Genomic DNA, 20,345 nt, shown 5'->3' with positions numbered 1-20,345 from the left:
GTGTTTTCTTGGCTGTGTTAATCAAAGACTACTTCTCAATATCTGCAAGATCCAGTAAGTAAAGTAGTCTTATATACAACTGATTCTTTCTTTTTGTGCTTTACCAATTCTGGTTAATACCCGCGACTTGGACTGCGTTTACCATTGAGATCAGAAGAGTCACAAAGGTCACGGAACAGTAAAAATTGGAGGAAAACAAATTCAGTGATTTTTAGTTGTCTTTGCAGTTTCTGCTATAACCAGAGGAAGATGATAGTCTTGATTGTGACTGGAAAAACTCAAACGGAGTTCCAGGGCCAAATGAGCGCCGAGTTGCGTTTGGAGAATCTGACAACAGAGGCTCATAGACCGGGCTTCTGCTCTTGGGCTGAATGATGGATAGTGGAGATGCGTCCTTCTCGATTGTCCTTGGTTGCGGTTCAATGTTTCCTAGAGTCAGTATTGGACCGCCTGTTCGTTCAGCTTGCTGGAGTATATTGATCTTGCTGGGTCTGTATGTATAGCGGAAGTACTTCAATGCGAAAATTGGACCCATGCCTGCTCCAACAATTAGCTGCACAAGAGAGAGAAACAAAGTATTAGTCCTCTTCGGTGTTTGGTAATGGAGATTTATACACAGGTGCTAGGAGATGACTATGATTGATAACTCACAAACATCGTTATCCAGTAAGAAGGTTGAGAACAGAGGCGGAACATGATTGTGTACATTCCCGATGATGGTATGGCGCTGAAGAGAAAGTTTATGACATAAAAACCAACCAGATTTCCCCAAATGGAAAGGTGTTGCAACACCGTAAAGGAACTGCAACGAATCAAAGAAAAAAAAAGAGAGAGAATAAGCACTAAGCATGGGAGTTTGTATTGCGAACATGCACATTTAAATGTGATGTATGAGTCTATATGTGTGTAGCCGCAAGGAAAAGGAAGCTGTACTTGGTTTCTTGAGCCACAACAAAAGCTTGAAGCCATATACATCCAGAGAGAGCTACCATTCCAAGCTCCTCCATTTCACTTTTCTCATAAGCATATGCGTGTATGGTTATTACAAATACAACAATTGCCTGCAAACAAATTCCAGAATTCAAATATATACGAGGGAAGATGAACACAAAGGAAGAACGAAGAAGAAAAAGTTACTATAAACATTTCAACTGGGTGTGTGGAGTTTGCATAGTAAATTTGTACTTTATCACTTAGTAGATGTAAACTTTTGAAGTAGTGAAGAAAATGAACTCGATTGAGTAGATTTGAGATGACTGTACTCACGTGAAAAAGGGATCGGCCAAACCACCCCGCAAATGTGCTTGGGTTTAGAAGCCTGTGTAGTTTTACAAAAAGATGAAATTAACAAATATGCATGAACGTACAAACAGTTGTTACCTTCAGAAATCGTAAAACAAGATTTAGACACGATTGATCAAGCATACCTTCCAGCTTGGCAGTAGAACAAAATTTGAGGGTGTTGCATCACTGATGCTTCACTAAGATCTTTATCAATTACGCTAACAAGAACAGGAACACTGGTGTAGAAAACGTTATAAGCCATCAAGCTCACCGAATTGAAAAGACTGGTTCCAGAAACGCCTGAAATAAACGAGAAGCTACGTAGATTCTGTTGTCAGTATGTCAGGAAGACAGTAACAACCTGGATGCAATTTACTGACAACATATCTGAGATAATAAACTTACAATATCTGGATGAAGCATATCAGCAATGATTTGTAGAAGGAATACTGGGACAAAAATGCTGTCCGGTTATATGAATACCTCCCATGAACAAGAATCAGTCTTTTGAGAAACCTGAATCCTGCGATTAAATAATCCATCAAAAACCAATCAGAAACTGTTTTAACTGGCTAAAACAATTAATCCATGCAACACAATCCAAAAGCATGGATATGAAGGTAGATGGAAAATATGTACATGATATGTATCTTCAAGCTATTATTATGGAAAAAGTATCTTGCTAATGCTCTTACTTCCAATGCTATAATCTGCAGCTCTTGCTGCCTGCAGCCCTTCTCTTCCGCTGATGCCGACCCCAATATCAGCTTGCTGTATCATTCTTACATCATTCCCACCGTCACCAATTGCAAGGGTTCGATAATCGCAGGATTTTAAGATTTCAACTAACTGCAAAGTCGAGAGAAATAAGTTAAAATAAAACATCAAATAAGATGAGCATTGAAAGGCCACTTGGAAAATAGTGAATACTAAAAAAAAATGTAATTAGAGACAATAGCACCTAACGTTGGGTGGGGTACCTGGGCTTTTTGTGAAGGTGTTACGCGACAACATATGGCTGTCCTAGAAAGTATAGCTAATTCAACAAAATCCTTCCGATGGTGTTTCAACGCAATTTCTAGCGCCCAGCCATCAATGACAAATGCCACGTCCTGTACGACCCATAAAATTATTCTCTGATACAGGTGACAGGAAATTGTTCCAAGGATGCAAAATTTCAAAATTTTAGCTTAGACGGTGAACCTTGGGTTCTGAAGCTGTAACCCGCATTGTAAGCAAAACCCTCTCCAAACTTCGAGAAACATCTTCTTCAGTTTTTCCATCAATCATCAGAAGTTGACCTTTAGGCTCTGATATAAACATGATTATGGGAGAAAAGCTTGATAAGTAGCAATAGGCAAATCTTTCTAACACAAATAACATAAAAGAGGAAATGATCCCAACTTACCTGGGGAGATAAAATTACATGAAAGAGCAATCTGTATAGCTGTATTCTGCTTATCTCCGGTCAGCATCCAAAAGTTAATGCCCGCTTTTCTAAGTGTCTCGATTGTCTCTGGTACACCATCCTAAGTAAATAAGGCAAAAATATATATATAAGACAGTCCTCTCCTATATAGGGTGCTACATAATATTACACTGTGAACCTCACTATGTCCTGGACATGTAAACTTTACCTGCAAGCGGTCTTCTATTGCAGTGACCCCTAGAATATAAAGATCATGTTCCAACCTTTGACAGACCTCAGCAATTCTCCACTGTGACATGAGAAACATATCATTTTGAGGCAATCAAGTGCATCAACTTAGCCAGTTAAGTTGTACGTAAAAAAAAACTCATACTTCATAACTGCTTAGTGAACAACAGAAAGGGAGAATTGTTTCAGTTACCTCCCTATCAACCAGAAGACTACTAGCCTCTTTAAACTTCACTGACCACTCTAGATACTCATTCTCTTCCAGTTCACGCCAAGCTAAACACAATGTTCGGAGCCCCAGCTGGGAATAGTGTTCTACGGCGTCGCCAATAGTTCGGGTTTGTTGACCTAAAAGCATAGAGGAGAATAAACGGCCAACAGCTCTGAGCACATTCAATTGAATACTACGTACTCGTCGCATATTGATAAGAGATACGTCAAATTACCAGCACATGCATAGGGAAGGATTGCTTCATCTGCACCTTTTGACAGAAGTATAATTTTCCCATTCTGACAATCTTTCACTACCACTGACATTCTTTTTCGATCTGAAGTGAATTCAAGAATCTCCAGTACCTCAAAGCGAATTATCGAACCATTAAATCTGATTTCTGCATTTAATATAGAGGAGGAAAGACAAATGACAACTACTTTTTAGGTACATATTCGGATATTCCATGGAGAGCAACGCTGAAATCAGATGACTATTACCTAGAAGATTGGCATTTTTGCCGACAAAGACCATATGCAACTTTGCAGCAGCAATTACAAGAGCGTCCTCATCCTGAGATTGCGCCTTGTAAACAACATCTCCAGCTTTGCTGTCAGATAGAAACCCAAAAAGATCATAACTAAATGAAAGTTCTAGACAAATGGAATATATTTCCAGAGCTTGGAACGATCTACGAAGTTCCCTTTTTTCCAAAAACAGATATTGTGAAGATTTCAAGAAGTTAAAATTTACCCCTGCACAGGTATAACTGTGTTGCAGATGGCCATAACTGTAAGAAATCGGATAACATCTGTAGAGCCACTGTTGATGGCATTAAGAAGTTGTGCATCTGATCAGAAAGATAAATCAAAATAAGTAAGAAAGAATACTCCTTTGATGCATACTCGCTGATGCACATGTTTCAAATAATGTATAAATTAGTATGATCGACACAAATTTGGGAAAGCATCAAACTGAGTACATAATACACTAGAAAACAAAGTCTGAAACCTTTTAAAGCATCTCCATTCTCATTCCCATAAAATATGCCACCAATACAGCATCTTCTAAATATCATCTTGTTGTCTGTCAGGGTCCCAGTTTTGTCAGTCAAAATGTACTCTACTTGCCCAAGGTCCTCGCTTATTGCTGTGCTGTCATGCACAAAAAGCCACATAATGCAACAGAAGATTATGAAACTAACGTGTTCAACGCAGGTGAGTCTTAGGTAGTATGACTCTATCCTAAACTTACTTTGCTGCATAAGATGCTGTACCAGTCTCTTGATCTATCATCTCCACATCCCATTCTATAAATTTTGCATAAAGACCCTTAACCAAATCTAGAGACACCTGCCACATTACATCGATAAGATGCTTAGCATGCTTAGCAGAAACAGGCATGCTAATTTATCATAATTTCATTATCTTCAAGAATCAAGATGTTGTTCCATAGAATATGATCATCCCCGATTTTCGATCGAATATCTATTTCACATGCCAAGAAGCCGATTTATGCATTCTTTATGTCAGTCTAGAGCTAGCAAGGGAGCTACCAGAATTTCCACATAGTATAGCAAGGAAGTTTAAACTACCTTAATGGAGATGGGTATCATGATGGAACATAGGAGCTCAAACCGCAAAGGGATTACAAGCAGCTCATACCACGGGGCTTCCTCTGGATACTGCACATACCATTGCTGAAAAAAACAAAACCAAGTTAGTATAGCTCACAACTGCCCCAAGCATACAAAAACAAGGGTAAAAGATTTATTATCGACATGACATTTCTGAGGATTAGGTAGGAATCTCAAACCTTCCTTGCTTCTGTATCTTTCCAAACATTTCCAGCTATACCCAGGACCATAACAACAACAATTTGGAAAACGAATATCGCTCCAGTCAGTTTATCAATCATTGCATCCATAGCAGTAAGCTTCGGCTCAGCTATACCCCTACTCATACCAAGCTTAGTTTGGTTGCCTATAGAAGTATGAAAAATCATTGAACCCTTTGTCAAGATCAACTACAATCACACAACTGACCAGATATAGAGAATGCATGGTCTACAAGAAAAAAACCCATTTTATAAGAAAAAGTAACCTGTATAGACAGATACTCCACAAGCCCACTCTGTATTTCTCAGGTAACAGGACTGAAGAAGAGTGTTTTTTATGGTTAAAGAACAGACGTCATTGTCAAGAAATGGTGGAAATAAGCGCATGTTTGCGTCAAATCTTCGAATATCCTTATCTGGAATAGGACATTCAATCACACCCTGAAAACATAGACAGCTTAAAATTCGCTTATAGGAAACAATATGAATAGCCAGGAACGACCTGATTATTTAAGAAGTCTTACTTACTTTCATTTTGTGTAACAATTCTAAATCAATTCCCACACATGCTGAGGGTATAACTCTTGTTTTGAGATCAGTTTCGCCATCTAAAGCAGAAGTCTGCATGTATTAATTAACTTTTTAGCACATTTGGAAGTACTCAAGAAAAGCTACCAGCATCAACCTGGAAACTAAATTGTAGCATAAATCATATACAAGCATGAACAAGAAGTCTACCTCTACATAGCAAACACCTTGTGGATCAGAGGTACCGAGCAAAACAAGATCACAAGGAACTTCATCATTCTCACGCAACCAGACAATATTGCCAACCTGAATGTCCTGCGCTTGAATCTACAAGCAAGAAACTAGTACATTTAACCCAAAATAGCACCTAAAAAAAAATCAATCGCCAAGAAAAAATTCTCGCAGAAGTGTTTCATACATGCTTCTTGACCCCCTGTTTCACGATCCAAACTTCTTTCTCATTTGCTTTCTTATCTGATAGAAACCTGTGGTAATCATCCCAAGCTTCTTTGGAAGCGGAGACCGCAAATATGAATATTAAAGGACCCCATGTACTAGCAGGATTAACAGGGGTGATAAGCGACCAGAGCTGAAGGCACGCAATCAACAGAAAATACTGGTTCATAAACCGGCTGAAAAGAAAGAGATAAAACATCTCAATGAGAGAATTCAAAACTAAAAAGAAATGATAAAAATGTTATTAGAACAGTAGAACCATAAATCAAATGAGAACCAATACCTGAATTGCTCCCACAAGTTCTTGGGAAGAAAATTCCACAATGTATACTTTCTGTTAGATATGCGGTTATCACAACAAAGCTCTTTCGAAGCTTCATCATCGTTAATGTAAACAAAACGCTTCATTCTTTTTTAGCTTGGAACTTCTAATATTCCATCCTTAACCTCAGAAAATGATATGTGAAGTTTGCCACCATCAACTGCCAAATATGAATGGATGAGCAATACTTCACATTAAGGAGGAGGACATTGTAAATCTAAATCAAAAGCACCTTTCAGAATTAAAAACCCAGCACATTGAGCATAAACGCAGTAACAACAAAACCACTTCCTAATTCCAAATTACTATCATTCTACAATATAAGTGAACTCGGGTGCGCAAACAATAAACCCCATTGTTGAAGAAGCAAAAAACCCCCCACATAGAGGAAAACAATAACAGTTTCCCCAATTAGGAAGATCGAATCAAAATTTCAAACACCACAAATCTCTCAAGATCGCAACTCAAATCTGATTCAATTCAACACATCGAGATCAGGAGAAACATCAATTGTTTTATTCCATCTCGCTAAACAAACAAGCTTGAAGAAGCAAAAAAAATCAAACGCAAAACTTCCAAATTCGTATATATAAGATTGAATGAAAACGCTACCTTATCAATCACCCAGGAGCTCGATTTTTTTTTTTTTTTCTCTCACGAGTTTTGAGAATTCTTTTGCTTTTCGTGACTTTTTTGTTCTCTGCTCTGTTTAATGTTTTCGTTAAGGAGGAAAGGAGGTAGTGATCTGCAGCGACGGTGCGTTTTGTTGACTTCCGTAGAAATCGGCTCCTCCAGATGCAGTTTAGATTGATTCAAATGACACGTTTCGTTGTTTGTTGTGTCAGAAACGGCACGCATTTCTCTATTGTAGACTAAAAAACAAAACAAAACGGTGGTGCACACTCTACGACGAAGTTCGATGCTCTCGCCGTCCCCGAATATACCATCTTTGTGTGGACCATCGTTCCAAAAAATCTTCATTTATACATTACCAAACTTTTATAGTAGGTGTTATGATATTGATGATACAAACACGTTTGTATTATTGATCGAAGTTGTCCACGTGAAAAATGAGTTACAAGTACAACGAAGACGTTTTCAGACTTCAGACAATAATTTTACTTTTTACATCTACAAGCTAAAAATGTATCTCAAGTAAAAGATGAGAATCAAGAACCAAACAAGATCAAATTTCACATAACGATACGTTATAACTATGATCAGATTCAGATCCATGGCGTTTCCATTGAGACTCTCAAAGTCTTCACGAGATGTTGTTCGAAATTCTTTTATTTTTGCTAAGCACGTTAATATCACTAGAATGAAATGTAAAGGTATTACAAAAATATACCTAAAGTAGAGTAATCTTGGCAAAAAAAATAAAACAAGATTACAATAAGGGGGTCACCGGATCCATCGGATCATGAGAGTGCTCCAACGTTTTCTATGCCTTCTAGCTGTGATGGTGTTCCGCACTTCACGGTCAATGATTTTGAAGATGAGGAAAGGTGTAATAGACTGTGAGTTGTGGAGAACATTGTTTCTTTGTTTCCAAATATGGTAGACTGAAGCAGAGCTGCAACTTTGCGGAGAGTAGATGGTGTAATAGACTGTGAGTTGTTCGAAATTCTTTCGCCGAATCATTTGACTTGCCAAGCAAAACTATCTCCAGTTTTCCAATTTTCCAAAGTCCTTGATTCTCAAGAAAAAATCTCCTCGAAGATTTAACTCGGCCTGTGTATAACCTTGATTCTCACCAAAAATCACCACAAGAACAAGCTCCACTCTTAAAATGGTGGAACCTCATGTTATCCCTCATTATAATCACCCTCCCTGTAACCTCCGACGCCAAACGCATAAATGTGTGGCAATCTTGGCACATCCTCAAATTCTTCATTACCTTTATTGTAGAATCTCTGCTTGTAGTGAGTAAACAGAATGCTAAAGCCAGCTTCTCGGTGTGCTGTATCAGTATCAACCTCTTCGCATTGTCACTCACGTCGTAGGGCACAGAGCTTAAATCCGGTTGATATCCTAATACCGTTAATCTTTCTACTAGCTCTTCTAACTTTTCTTGAATCTTATTTGACATCGGATGGTTGAGGTTTCCTGGGAAAAATTTATGCATCTGACCGTTCTTATCTACAACCCAACTAACCGCGGGTGTCTTCTTCAAACCCTTTTCTTTAATCAGTTTCCGCACTCTCAAAACTCCGCCCCAGTCTCCAGCTGACGCATAGATGTTAGAGAGCAATATATAGTTTCCGATAATGTCCGGTTCCAATTCAAACAAATGTTCTGCAGCAATCTCTGCTATGTCTGGATCGTTGTGAATCCTGCAGGCACCGAGCAATGCACCCCATACACCTCCGTGTGGCTCAACAGACATAGTTTTAATCAGCTCAAGGGCTTCCTGTAACCGCCCTGCACGGCCAAGAAGATCGACCATACAAGTATAGTGATCCTGCGTTGGTTCAACACCGAATGTTTGATACATAGAAGCAAACACTTGACGTCCCTGGTCAACAAGTCCCGAGTGGCTGCAAGCCGTAAGCGCACCAACAAATGTAACCGTGTTTGGTTTAATCGCGGTCTGCGTTACCATATAATGAAACAGATCTAAAGCCTCTTGAGCCCGCCCGTGCATAGCTAGACCAAGGATCATCGAACTATAAGAGAAAACGTTTTTGTTGTTCATCGACACAAACACATTAACCGCCTCTTCTACATTTCCACATTTTGAGTACATATCGATCAACGCAGACCCAATAACAACGTGGTCGCTAGGAGAGTAACCAGATTTCTTAGCGATTTGGACAGCTCTATCAGCGTGTTTACTTGCTCCCAACTGTGCACAAGCCGATATAAATCCAGCGACAGTAACTTCATCAGCTCGAACTCCTGATTTCTCCATTCTATCAAAGTACTCTAAAGCTTCTTGAGGCTTAGCATTCTGAGCAAATCCCGTAACCATAGCAGTCCAAGCCACCATATCCTTCGTAGGCAAACTTTCAAACAATTCCACAGCAGATTCCATATTCCCAACTCTCGTATACGCAGCCATAAGCTCTGTCCACGATATCACATCACGTTCAGGCATTTCATCAAACACCTTACGTGCACAATCAATAGAGCCACATTTCACATACATATCAATCATCGTATTCCCAACGTAAACAAAACAAAACCCCCTAAGTCGAAACGTCTGTGCGTGAAACTGACGACCCAATTCCAAATCTCCAATTGATCCACAAGCTTTCAAAAGAGCAGAGAAAGTGAAAGAAACAGGCGTAATCTCTTCTTTTCTCATACATCCATACATTGAAACAGCTTCATCAATTTTACCTTCAATCGCATACCCACGAATCACTGCTGTCCATAGAAATGGGTTCCGGAACTGAACAGGCTCGATTACGCGGCGAGGATACGGATCCATGGGAACACCGAGCTTCGTTAACGTGCGAATCAGCTTGGTGAGAATGTAACAGCTTTGATCGAGACGTTTACGGAGAACATGACCGTGGATTTGCTTGATTTGATTGACATTGATGCAATCATCGAGCTTCGAGATGAGCGAAGACACTAGAATCTCTCTTTGCTGACCAATCTCTGAAAATGTTACGGAATTGTTGTTGGTTCGTCCTAGCTGAAGTAGTTGTTTTGAAAGCAAGCTTATGTTAACGGGGCTACTCGCTGTCGAGAACCGATGCGAATGAGCCACCGTCATCGCTGCCTTGCCTTTCCGGTTGTTGAATTTCACGTCTTAATTACGAATATTCACCTTTGAAGAGTTTTCTAAGTTGTAACCTTTTTTGTGTTGGCCTTTTTTTGTTTAAGGCCCAGCCCATTAAAGTAAGTGCTCAATCCTAAAACATAATAAATTAATGTAGGTCAATATTACAAACTCAAAAGTCACCCACAATATAACCTTTGAGTATATTGACGACGTGGGAAAAAGTAATGTCACTCATAAATGGAAAATAAAACATAATGTTTCAATAGTATAAAAACAACAACGAATTTTTATATTTATGTTGTTTACATCCAAGAAAACAACATAGTTTTCTACCGTTTAAGATCCAAACCCAAATCTCAGCTCGTCCAACATCTCGACTTGGAACGTGCATGAATATGACCCAGTAACTTGGGTGTAATATTCTTTTTGTGAGCTATCACTACAAGAAAATCACTAGAAGACGTCGGTTTTTTAACATCGGTTCTCAAACCGACGTGAAAACCAAATAATGGAAGAGAATTTTACGTCGTTTAGTAAACCGACGTTAGTTTTAACTTTAACTAATCAATAATAATTTGAGCTCACTGAAATTTTTCTTAACTTGCATCTTCGATTGCGATGAAAATGATCATCATCTATCACGAGGTTATGATCCAACATTGAAGAAACTAATCTCACTTCAATTCGAGGTTTTCGTTCTCTATCTCCAACGGCTTTTTCTAATAGCTTGTGATCGATGATTTGTTTTTGTGTGGTACATTGTTTTCGAATTTTGTTTTGTTTCTGAATAAGTAGCTCAATTCTAACAGAGCTTTTAAGTTTCGTTTCAGGATTTGATGGATTCGTGAAACATTTGGGGCTAGGGTTCTTCATCGGCGATTCCCACTTTAATTCGAGGTTTTCGTCACCATCACATCTCCGATTCTCTGAAATCGTTTCTTTTTTCTATGGAGGGATCTAAAACATGAGTTTGCAAGCGAGCGATCGTTTTCGATGATTAAGGTGAGCATGAAACAAAATTTGTTGTGTTTATGGCCGATTCGCTTGATTTTAGCAATCATTCGAAAATTCAGGTCAAGGATAAGATGGATTTGTGAATTATGTTGTGGTTGCTTGCTGTATTCCCAATTTGATGCTTTGCAGAATCTAGGGTTCAAAGCTTTGGAGATGATTGATGCTGTTTCGAGTTGTTTTAGATAAGCCTAAGATTCAATTAGCTCAGTTTTGTTATTTATGATTTACAGTTTTCAATTTTGTAGAATGGTGAGAATCGATGTCCTCAGTGACGCTCTTCAGAGCATGTACAATGCAGAGAAGAGGGGAAAGAGGCAGGTTATGATCAGGCCTTCTTCTAATGTTATCATCAAGTTCCTTATTGTTATGAAAAAACACGGTATGGTGATTTTTGCAGAGCTAGTAGCTATGACTCGGTTACTTGCTTTCATGTATATTGTTTCAAGCGTAATGATGATACTTTGTGTTTCGATTTTTTAGGTTACATCGGCGAGCTTGAGTATGTTGGTGTTAAAGAAGTTTAAGGATGGGCTGCTCGTCTACTTCCTTCCAGACAGGTTACCTTGATTTCTTGTATATGGTTGCAGTGTTATCTTGACTCCGTTACTTGATTTCTAATATATGTTTCAAGTATAGTGATGTTTGTTCCACTCTGTTTGCTAATAGAATTCAGGTTACATCGACGAGTTTGAATATGTTAATGACTTGACCATTGGTATGGTAAGATTGTTGTTTATGGCCGACTAGCTTAATTTTAGCAAGCACTCTGCATTTCAAGTTAAGTATAGGACAAATTTATGAATTATTTGTGGTTAGGAATTTAAGACGGTTTTCCAACATTAAGAAGACTAGAAAGGTGCTCATTTGTGGATTCAATAAATTTGACCATCTTAATACTATTAAAAGAGAAGTACAAAATTGAAATTTGTATAAAATTTCCAAAAATGCCACTCAATTTGGCATAAAGGAGAGACATTATTGAAATCGTTGGGGGTAATTTTGTCTACGAAAAAACAATTAATAGAGCAGGATCCGCGCGTCTATAAAACCCATCCGAATAGGTAATCGGATCCTCATCATCTCCTTATCCCTAATCTGCATCAAATTTAAATAAGTTAGTGGGTATTTAAAACCCAAAACCATTGTTAACAGATCAGAAGACCAAACACATAGCACATTCAATCTATTTTTAAAACGATTAAAACCCAAACAAATACAGAAATATACTTTCGTTTTTGTTAGTTACGATATTTGAATATATTCATACATTACTGAACATTCCTAAAATCAAAACTATAAATATACGGAATCAATTATTTTTTGCAATCATATCTATTTAATTTGATTAATATACAAAATATTTGCAGTCAAAAATTAATGTTAATCAATATATTCCAAAATTGTTAAACGTTTTCTAAGCAGCCCTAACATTTGTACTTCTCTATAAATAGAGAGTTCAACCATTTTTTGTCTAACTCATCAAACACACAACTCTCTAAAATTACCACAAACCTAGACATGGCTCATGCCTCATGGTTGTATCCTACGCATTCCGTAGAGATGTCAAGCCATAGCAATGGCTTAATCACAAGGTATATTCATAAGATCATCTTTATTCTTAATTCATATTTTAATCTTTATGTTCTACCCGGTACCCGGATCCGGATCGAAGAAGTATTGCTTCACATTCGCTGACCGTGTTGGGTAAGAAGCTGTTGTTCCCTGAACCCGGATCCGGAAGTATTGCTTCACATTCGTCAACTCGGAGCCTGCGGGTATTGAAGCGTTTATAATAGGGAACCATCATCAACAAAACGTGTGGGTTGAGTATGATCTTGCTCATAAAAAGATTGGTTTTGCTAATGACGTCAAGTGTGATCATGCGAGTCAACAACTTCTTGGATCGAGACGACTTTGAATAACTTTTGTTTTTAAAATCTTCCTTATAATTAAAAGAGAAGTACATTTGACCCCAAAAAAAATTAAAAGAGAAAGTACAAATTAGAGAATATCCAAAATTAATGATCTAATTACTCAAGTTGCCACTGAATCATTAACAAATGAGACACTTAATTGAAATCAAGAAGACAAAAATGGCTGAATAACTGAAATCAAGAAGACAAAAATGACTGAATCATTAACAAAGGCAAAATTAGAATTCTAAAAGAATGTAATTTTAATGGGCCGCACATTAAATTTATATATGTGGGTCTATATCGATTCCTATATCATACTAAAACAAATTTGGTAATGATTTGAATAAAACGAAATTAAACTTGACCTGGGGCAAAATAATCTGAAAATAACTATACAATATTATTAATTTCAAGTTATAATAAACATTTTGGCTCTTGCTGTAGCACCGGTTACTACCTAGTATTATAGTATTATTGTTAGTGCATAAGTTAGGTAACAAATTTATACCTAGATACTAAAGATCTGTACGTCTTTACAAATCCGATTATTTCAATTTTAATTATTATTTTTTGAAAATTTTAATATATATATATATATATATAATATTATTGTTATTGTAATAATAAGTTTCATCTCACTGTAAAAACACAGTTCCTTAAAATGTCATAAGTTTACTGTTAATATATGTAAATTCACTTCATTCATTCTTCTTCTTTTCTTACGTCCATGCATTTTCGAAGATACTAAAAAGTCAATCTTGAGGTAATGCCAAATACGAAGTCAAGTGTGAAAGCTTAAGATTGGTGTTAAAATGTCGTAAGGTTATAAACCATCAAGAGAGTTTTACGAACGTTACGAAAATGACTTAATAACACGCCTTGACTCAATAAATTACTAACATTCAAAACATTAAGACAACAACGACGCACGCAAGGCTCGTGAGCAGACCAAACACGCGGCGAGACATCGCTGGGAGATGTTTCATTTCAGGCAATGGGCTAATAAATCGGATAAACGTACGCGCGAGGCGGTGAGATCACGTGGTCTATGTGTGGACGGTGAGTAACACGCAATATTGAAGTGCGTGAAGGGAAGACTAAATACTCTCCGCAGAATCTGCCGACTAAAAAAAATTGTAGGACCCGAACATATCTGCTAACCGGACCTTAATTTGAGTCCCACACCCACTTCGGCGACTTATCCAATGCAACCAGTAGGTTTTTTTTTTGGGTCCGTATCATAGAAAAGGAACTATCTCATAATTAGAAAAAGAATTTGTAGTATTAAAAGTTCATGAAATAAAGATGGGATTGACTTTAAGGTTTTGTTAACAACGAAAGGTTGGACAAAAATATACATTATAACACCGTTAGATATATATTATCAAGTAGTTACACAAAACAAATCTTTGTAATAATAAGGATCCGGTGATCTATTCCCATATATTGGACTGCATTTTGTGGTATATAAAAATATATACTTATATGAAAGTAATTTATAGATAAACTAGACCGAACCATAAGCCCACTCTACCAAGAAGATTTAAAAAGTAGGAACAAAACAGATGAGAAGAGAAGACGCGCCTGGTGGACGGCGAAGGCACACGTGCTACCCACCTGACACTCATGCCATCATCCCCCATCTACACGATACTCGAAGATTGGACTCATGATGCTACCACTCTACTTTCCAATTTCTTTATTTCTTTTTAAATTTCCTAATTTACTACAGTCATTTCTTCTTTTGAACTTTTTTTGTTCTCTTCTTTTCACGATTCTATAATGAAAAAGACAGCTTAATAATGATCTTTTCAATTTTCACGTCTAATTTATAAACAAACCCCCCATGAATGAAACCAGTATAATGAAAAAAAACATTAATGAAAACGACAACTACTTTTTGTATCATGATGATCTGAATTTTTGTACTCCCCTCTGTAAACTAATTTGTTTGACGTTGACAGACCATATAAATGTTCGATTTTGTTTCTTGGTTTCATTTTTCACAGCCATTTAATGGACTCATATCTACTACCTATTTGATACATCAACTAACCATCATGTCATTTTATAACATCAACCAAAAAAAAAGAAGAAGGAGATATTTGATTAATAATTACATCTACATAATTAGAGGAACCCATAGTCTATAGAGAAACTAAAAACAAAAAGAGATTTCTAAAAACATGTCCTTTTTACTTAGCCAAAAATATAGGACACTATTTTTTCTACTAAACACAAAAAGATCAAAACATTAATTATTTTCCGGGAACGTTAAAGAACATATTACGAACAAAAACGAAAAAAATCTAGACGTCCACAACCGGTGGAGCTAGGTTAAGATCCAGGTTTAGTTCTCTTCTCGGTTCAACTTTCACGGTTTCTCGAATACCAATACTCAACTCGATATTAACCGGATCAAATCGAACCGGATAAGCCCGAGAAAGCTCCGCTCTCAACGCAGCAGCTCTTGACGGATCAAAGAAGAACCCGGCTGCAGCGTAACCGCCGACGACTTTACGTTCCCTTTGACATGCAAACGGGAATCTCTGACGCGTCATCTCACGCGCCGCCGTACGGTTGACGTAAGAACCGTTTTCTCTTCCGTCGTTAACCATAGTAGTACTAGCAGAAGACTCGCCGGGAAGAGGGAAATTAGTCTTCGCTTTCGAGCCGCGAAACTCTCTTGCGGCAGTGTCGTAAGCTCTAGCGGCTTCTTCCGCCGTGTCGAACGTACCGAGCCAAACACGTGTTTTCTTACCCGGGTCACGGATCTCCGCCGCGTATCTTCCCCACGGACGCTTCCTCACACCTCTGAAATGTACTTCCTTCCTCGTCGTCAACGTTATCTTCGCGGCGGCGTTACTACAACCATTCACCTGTTTTGGAGCCATTGCTACTACAGAAGAGAGATGTGTTCTTTGTTTATTATATAAAGAAGTGACGTTGTGTTTTAGTTTATAAAGAGAAAGGATTTAGAGAGAAAGAGAGAGAGAGAGGAGAGAGAGGGTCAACGAGGGTTTGACTGAAAAGCGCCGCCCAAAAAACAGACAATGTGAGAGGTTTTTAATGTTTCTTTTTTGTTGTGACGGCTTTTTGCCTTAACGTCCCATTACTGCGGCGTGACTTTGCGTAATTTTGATTGCTTTACTTCACGCTCTCCTTCATTAGTGTACGTGACTCCCACGCTCTTCTCTCAAGGCATTTACATTACCTAATAGAGATTTTGCAAGCCTTTGTTAATTATGCACCAGTCACCACTCGCCACTCACCAATATGAATAGTGTGTTTAGCAGTTTAGATAATAGCAATAATATTCTATGTGATTTCCATTTTGTACAGAGATATATTTACATGTAATGTTTTAATTCAAATCTATAGCACGTGATTGGATATGATACAAACATGTCAAACCCTTTAATAAGGCGAACCAAGCATCGTCACAAAATATGCGCCACAATATGTATTCATTACGATATGATATGTAGGCTCTTTCAACTTCATCAAGTGCTAGTTCATAATATTTGAAGACTGTTATTCTTCTTTTCCTTCTATTTCTTTAAGAAGTGAAATTATAAATAAAATTTAATATATTGCTAATATTTTTGGACTTTTTCCTAAAAAAACCTCATACTACAGTAATCAGATTAGCTTGATTATAAATCAAACATTTATTTCATAATCTTATGATTGCAACATTCTCGATAGCGTCTAGCTAAACTAAATCCAAATGCATGCTTATTGTATTTCACTTTTCATCACCATATTAATACTCTTGAAGAATTTTGAATTCTCGATACTCTTTCCTATCATAAAAAACTCTTGTTCCCCCACTTTTTTTTTGCGTTCTAGGACCCTATAAATTAGGCCTGGGAATCCGACCCGAACCGATTTGTCTGAACCGAACCGAACCGAGATTCGGACAAATCGGTTCGGTTATATTTGTTTTTGAATTCCGATCGGAATGATGAAACAAGCTTTATTTGTGTGGTGAATGATGGTGGATGTATGCAATGATGATATATGAATGGAATGATGGATGGGTGTTTCAATTCCCCTTATGCTATTGTAGTACAAGAGGTATCAATCTTAAATGAGTGTTTGTGAACAGATAAGATGTGCATATGAATCTAGGTTAAGTATAGTGTAATGATTGTTTGTCACTAACAATCCTAAGATGGAAATGTAAAGATGCAAAAGTAAACTACAAGAACCAAGAACTAAATGCAAATGAAACTGAATGATTGAAACTGTAATGAAGCAAGAACAGAAATAGAAACTACTACTAATGAACTAATGCAAGACAATTAATGAACTGAAAGCTAAATGTATGCAACTGGAATGAAACAGGAATGAAACAAGACAATCACAAATCATAAACCAGAGTTCTGGGGATGAACTCGAGCAAGCACTCGACCGAGTGTAGGTCGAGTGAGAGGTCGAGTTGGCTAAATCCAGAAAACAGAGCAACACAACAAAAACAGAGCAACACTAAAACCAATCAAACAACAAGCAAGCTACAAGACTAAGACTTTAAAATCAATAAACAAAGAAGGTTCCTGACGATGGATTCATGGGAAGAACTAATCATTGTGGTTATCTAACTTGGTCAACAAATCTCAAGCAAACTTTGAGCTAACCTCTAGACATATAAATCTAAGACAAGTTTCTCCCACTCTCATGGTCAAGAAACAATCAAACCTATGCAATTCTAGACTTGTTCTCACACAGTAAAGAATCTACACAAGCAGGCATTAAGCAATACATCTCAAACCAAACAAGACCTCTAATCTCTTAGCAAGCCTAATGGTAAGCTCTAGATCTAGCCTTATCTATGCTTCTTAAACATTGGTGTGATGCTAAGGAGCTTGAAATCAGATCCTAACCTCTCAGTTCAAGATCAGCCTTAAGAACATCTAGCCTAGAAGAGATCTACAACAATCAAGCTTGACCAAATCACATAAACCACAAGATCAATCCTTCCTAACCCATCCTCAAGATCCTAAGAAGACTACTCACAACAAGACATGATGAAACAAATCAAAAACCCAGGAAATATTGAAACTTGCATTATTAGAAAGATAAAACTGAGATCTTCAATATTAATCAAAGGATGAAACTCAAATTCTCAATATTAAGAAAGTTATTGAACCAACAATATTGAAGAATCTAAGAGTTTTCTTAAACAAGTACAAAATCTAATAAAATGCAAAAGGAATAATGCTAAAAAAGGTAAAAACTAGGTTTTTGGGAATATCTAAAAAGCTGGACACTTTGGTGGTTGCAGGTACAAGGTCTTATATAGTGGGGAAGTGGAAGCCCTAAAAATAGAAAAAGTCAAAGCAGTCAACGGCTCGGTCAACTCGACCTATGCTCGGTCGAGCTAGGGGTCGAGCTGGCTTCTCACGTGCAATCTCCACTCGGTCGAGTCCTCCTCAGCACACGGTCGAGTGTCTGGTCGAGTGTGCGGTCGAGTTGGACTCCGGACCTTGTTGTTTCAGCCTTAACTCCCTTGTTTCCTCCTCAAGATTGCTTCACATCTCTTCTCCATTGCTTCCATGCTCCTTGAGCTCCAAAATCACCTGTTTATGCATGAAAAGATGCAAATGCAATGCAACTAAGCCCTAATGCATGGTTAGTGCTAAAGCTACACAATAATGGCCTAAATGGATAGAAAAAGATGCAAAAGATGTGAATAAACTAAGGGAAAACAAGGTAAAATATATGAACATCAACTGGTTATTCTAAAATTTCAGTTTTGTCATCGGTTCGGTTCGGAGAGACAAAACCGACGGAAACCCGAAATTTAACTTAGGTATATAAACTAAACACAGGTTTATTTCGTTAGTTCCTAATCTAAACCTAATCGATCTTCCTCTTAGAAGCGACAAAGAATGAGAATTTCGAGTTTATGATCTGATCCTGTGTTTTCTTGTTCCGATCAACCTTCTGTTTAATCGTCAGTGAAAGTTCTTCTAGTGGAAACCATTAAACTTCTGAGTTCGATTCCTTTCTCCAATAGGTTTTCTATTTTATTTTTTTTCCTCTTTTTTTTCCTTCCAATTCGATTATGATGGGATCTATGTTGGTGTTATTTCGCCGCCACCACCACTGTTAATTTACCATCGCTTCCACATCAATTAGCGCCGTAGCCATCATCGTTCACCATCCTCCACCGTAACCATCATCGTTCACCATCCTCCGCCGTAGGTCAAGCCACCGTCAAAGAGAATGAGAATTACAAATGGAAAGTTATGAAACACACCGTTTCATAAAATTTGCTGGTCAATTATTTTTTGGGCTTGGCCCAACTATTTAGTTAAAATTAATAACATTTGGCCCAACTTTTTAATTAAAATAGTAACCGAAATAACCGAATCCTCCGAACCGAAATAATTGTAACCGAATCGATCCGAACCGATCTATTAGTCGGCTAGTTTCGGTAGAATTTTCAATTTCCGAATTACCCAATAACTGAAAAAACCGACCCGATTTACCTGAAAAAACCGAATTCGCAGGCCTACTATAAATAATCCTCAAAAATAGCCACAATCGTTATCATTGCAACATTGGTACGATAGCCGTCATATACATGCAAAAGAATTCATTGAACTAGACAAAGTGAATGACATCTATAATGTATGTAAAGAGTATAAATTTTACCGATTAATAAAATTGCGAGTGCACACACTCAACACAATAATATTTTAGGGATCGAATTGACAAAGAACAAGTCAAGTACATGAATGATTATATAGATTAAATTAGAATAAGAAATGAGTCACATGGACTCAAGAAGTTTTTGAAGGAAATAAAACAAATAAGATAAAGTAGGAATATACAAGAAATCATAGAACTTAAGAAAATCATCATGTAGATATAAATACAAGTAAATTTAATTTAATTATGAGAATGATAATTCTTGAACTTAAATTAATGTTATAAAATTATTCTACTATCGTAGCAATCATATATATAAAAGTAAGATTTCACCCTCTCTTCCTTAGTCAATTGAATAATTTTTAAAAATTAATATTTGTTTTTAATTAAACCTAAAATGCAACACATTTAATCATATATATATATATATATTAATGCATACTTTAATTCTACTATTTACTACTAAATTGTGACCGAAACTACATAAATTGTGAATTGATTTTTTTTCTCCATTCATTTTCAATTAAACACACTATCAATTATAATTATAATTTCTCTAATTTAATTATTTTAGAAATTTTACTTCCATCACTTCTTTTCTTATAGATAATCATTCTCACATCCTCCTCCACTATATCTCAAGTCCTAGATATTTTCTTTGTTTTTTTTATAATGTTCTTGCATGGGTTGAAAACTCAATTAAGATATCACTGTAAAAGTTTGAT

At 37.1% G+C, this 20,345-nt stretch overlaps 3 protein-coding genes across 4 annotated transcripts; all 3 read right to left on the bottom strand.

Moving 5' to 3' along the window:
- Positions 1–3: 3 nt before the first annotated feature.
- Positions 4–7,635, bottom strand: LOC104771581 (phospholipid-transporting ATPase 2). Of its 2 annotated transcripts, none has more exons than XM_010496127.3 (25): positions 6,907–7,635; positions 6,256–6,454; positions 5,935–6,148; positions 5,727–5,843; positions 5,517–5,609; positions 5,255–5,429; positions 4,968–5,134; positions 4,747–4,851; positions 4,407–4,504; positions 4,164–4,306; positions 3,906–4,002; positions 3,653–3,762; positions 3,388–3,552; positions 3,135–3,289; positions 2,922–3,002; positions 2,693–2,813; positions 2,488–2,594; positions 2,265–2,396; positions 1,980–2,133; positions 1,690–1,807; positions 1,428–1,601; positions 1,267–1,318; positions 934–1,061; positions 652–802; positions 4–553 (listed from the first exon to the last, which is right to left on the bottom strand). In XM_010496127.3, exons 2-25 carry the CDS (start codon positions 6,378–6,380, stop codon positions 212–214), a joined length of 3,324 nt encoding a protein of 1,107 aa, XP_010494429.1. In that variant the 5' UTR covers positions 6,381–6,454; positions 6,907–7,635; the 3' UTR covers positions 4–211. The 2 variants fall into 2 exon arrangements, with proteins under 2 accessions (XP_010494429.1, XP_087359527.1); XM_087503401.1 differs by having other exon boundaries at positions 4,164–4,301; positions 6,907–7,205.
- Positions 7,582–10,073, bottom strand: LOC104771579 (pentatricopeptide repeat-containing protein At5g44230). The gene has a single exon (XM_010496124.3). The coding sequence runs from the start codon at positions 10,019–10,021 to the stop codon at positions 8,048–8,050; it is 1,974 nt and encodes a 657-aa protein (XP_010494426.1). The 5' UTR covers positions 10,022–10,073; the 3' UTR covers positions 7,582–8,047.
- Positions 10,074–15,046: 4,973 nt separating this feature from the next.
- Positions 15,047–16,027, bottom strand: LOC104771578 (ethylene-responsive transcription factor 9-like). Its single transcript, XM_010496123.3, has one exon. It carries the CDS (start codon positions 15,852–15,854, stop codon positions 15,270–15,272), a length of 585 nt encoding a protein of 194 aa, XP_010494425.1. The 5' UTR covers positions 15,855–16,027; the 3' UTR covers positions 15,047–15,269.
- Between the last annotated feature and the right edge of the window lie 4,318 nt (positions 16,028–20,345).

Source organism: Camelina sativa, chromosome 20, assembly GCF_030686135.1.
Source record: "Camelina sativa cultivar CO46 ecotype springtype chromosome 20, ASM3068613v1".
In the NCBI taxonomy this organism is placed as follows: Eukaryota; Viridiplantae; Streptophyta; class Magnoliopsida; order Brassicales; family Brassicaceae; genus Camelina; species Camelina sativa.
Note: the sequence above shows the minus strand (reverse complement) of the source record. Positions and strands in the feature narration are given on the sequence as shown.

What these genes read in the sequence shown, in the direction of transcription:
- LOC104771581 (XM_010496127.3), bottom strand. Translation starts at nt 6,380, where the DNA reads ATGAAGCGTTTTGTTTACATTAACGATGATGAAGCTTCGAAAGAGCTT. An exon ending in AATTGTTACACAAAATGAAA is followed by an intron (nt 5,430 to 5,516) that starts GTAAGTAAGACT and finishes CTATGTTTTCAG; the next exon opens with GGTGTGATTGAATGTCCTAT. An exon ending in CAATAGAAGACCGCTTGCAG is followed by an intron (nt 2,814 to 2,921) that starts GTAAAGTTTACA and finishes TTATTTACTTAG; the next exon opens with GATGGTGTACCAGAGACAAT.
- LOC104771579 (XM_010496124.3), bottom strand. Translation starts at nt 10,021, where the DNA reads ATGACGGTGGCTCATTCGCATCGGTTCTCGACAGCGAGTAGCCCCGTT.
- LOC104771578 (XM_010496123.3), bottom strand. Translation starts at nt 15,854, where the DNA reads ATGGCTCCAAAACAGGTGAATGGTTGTAGTAACGCCGCCGCGAAGATA.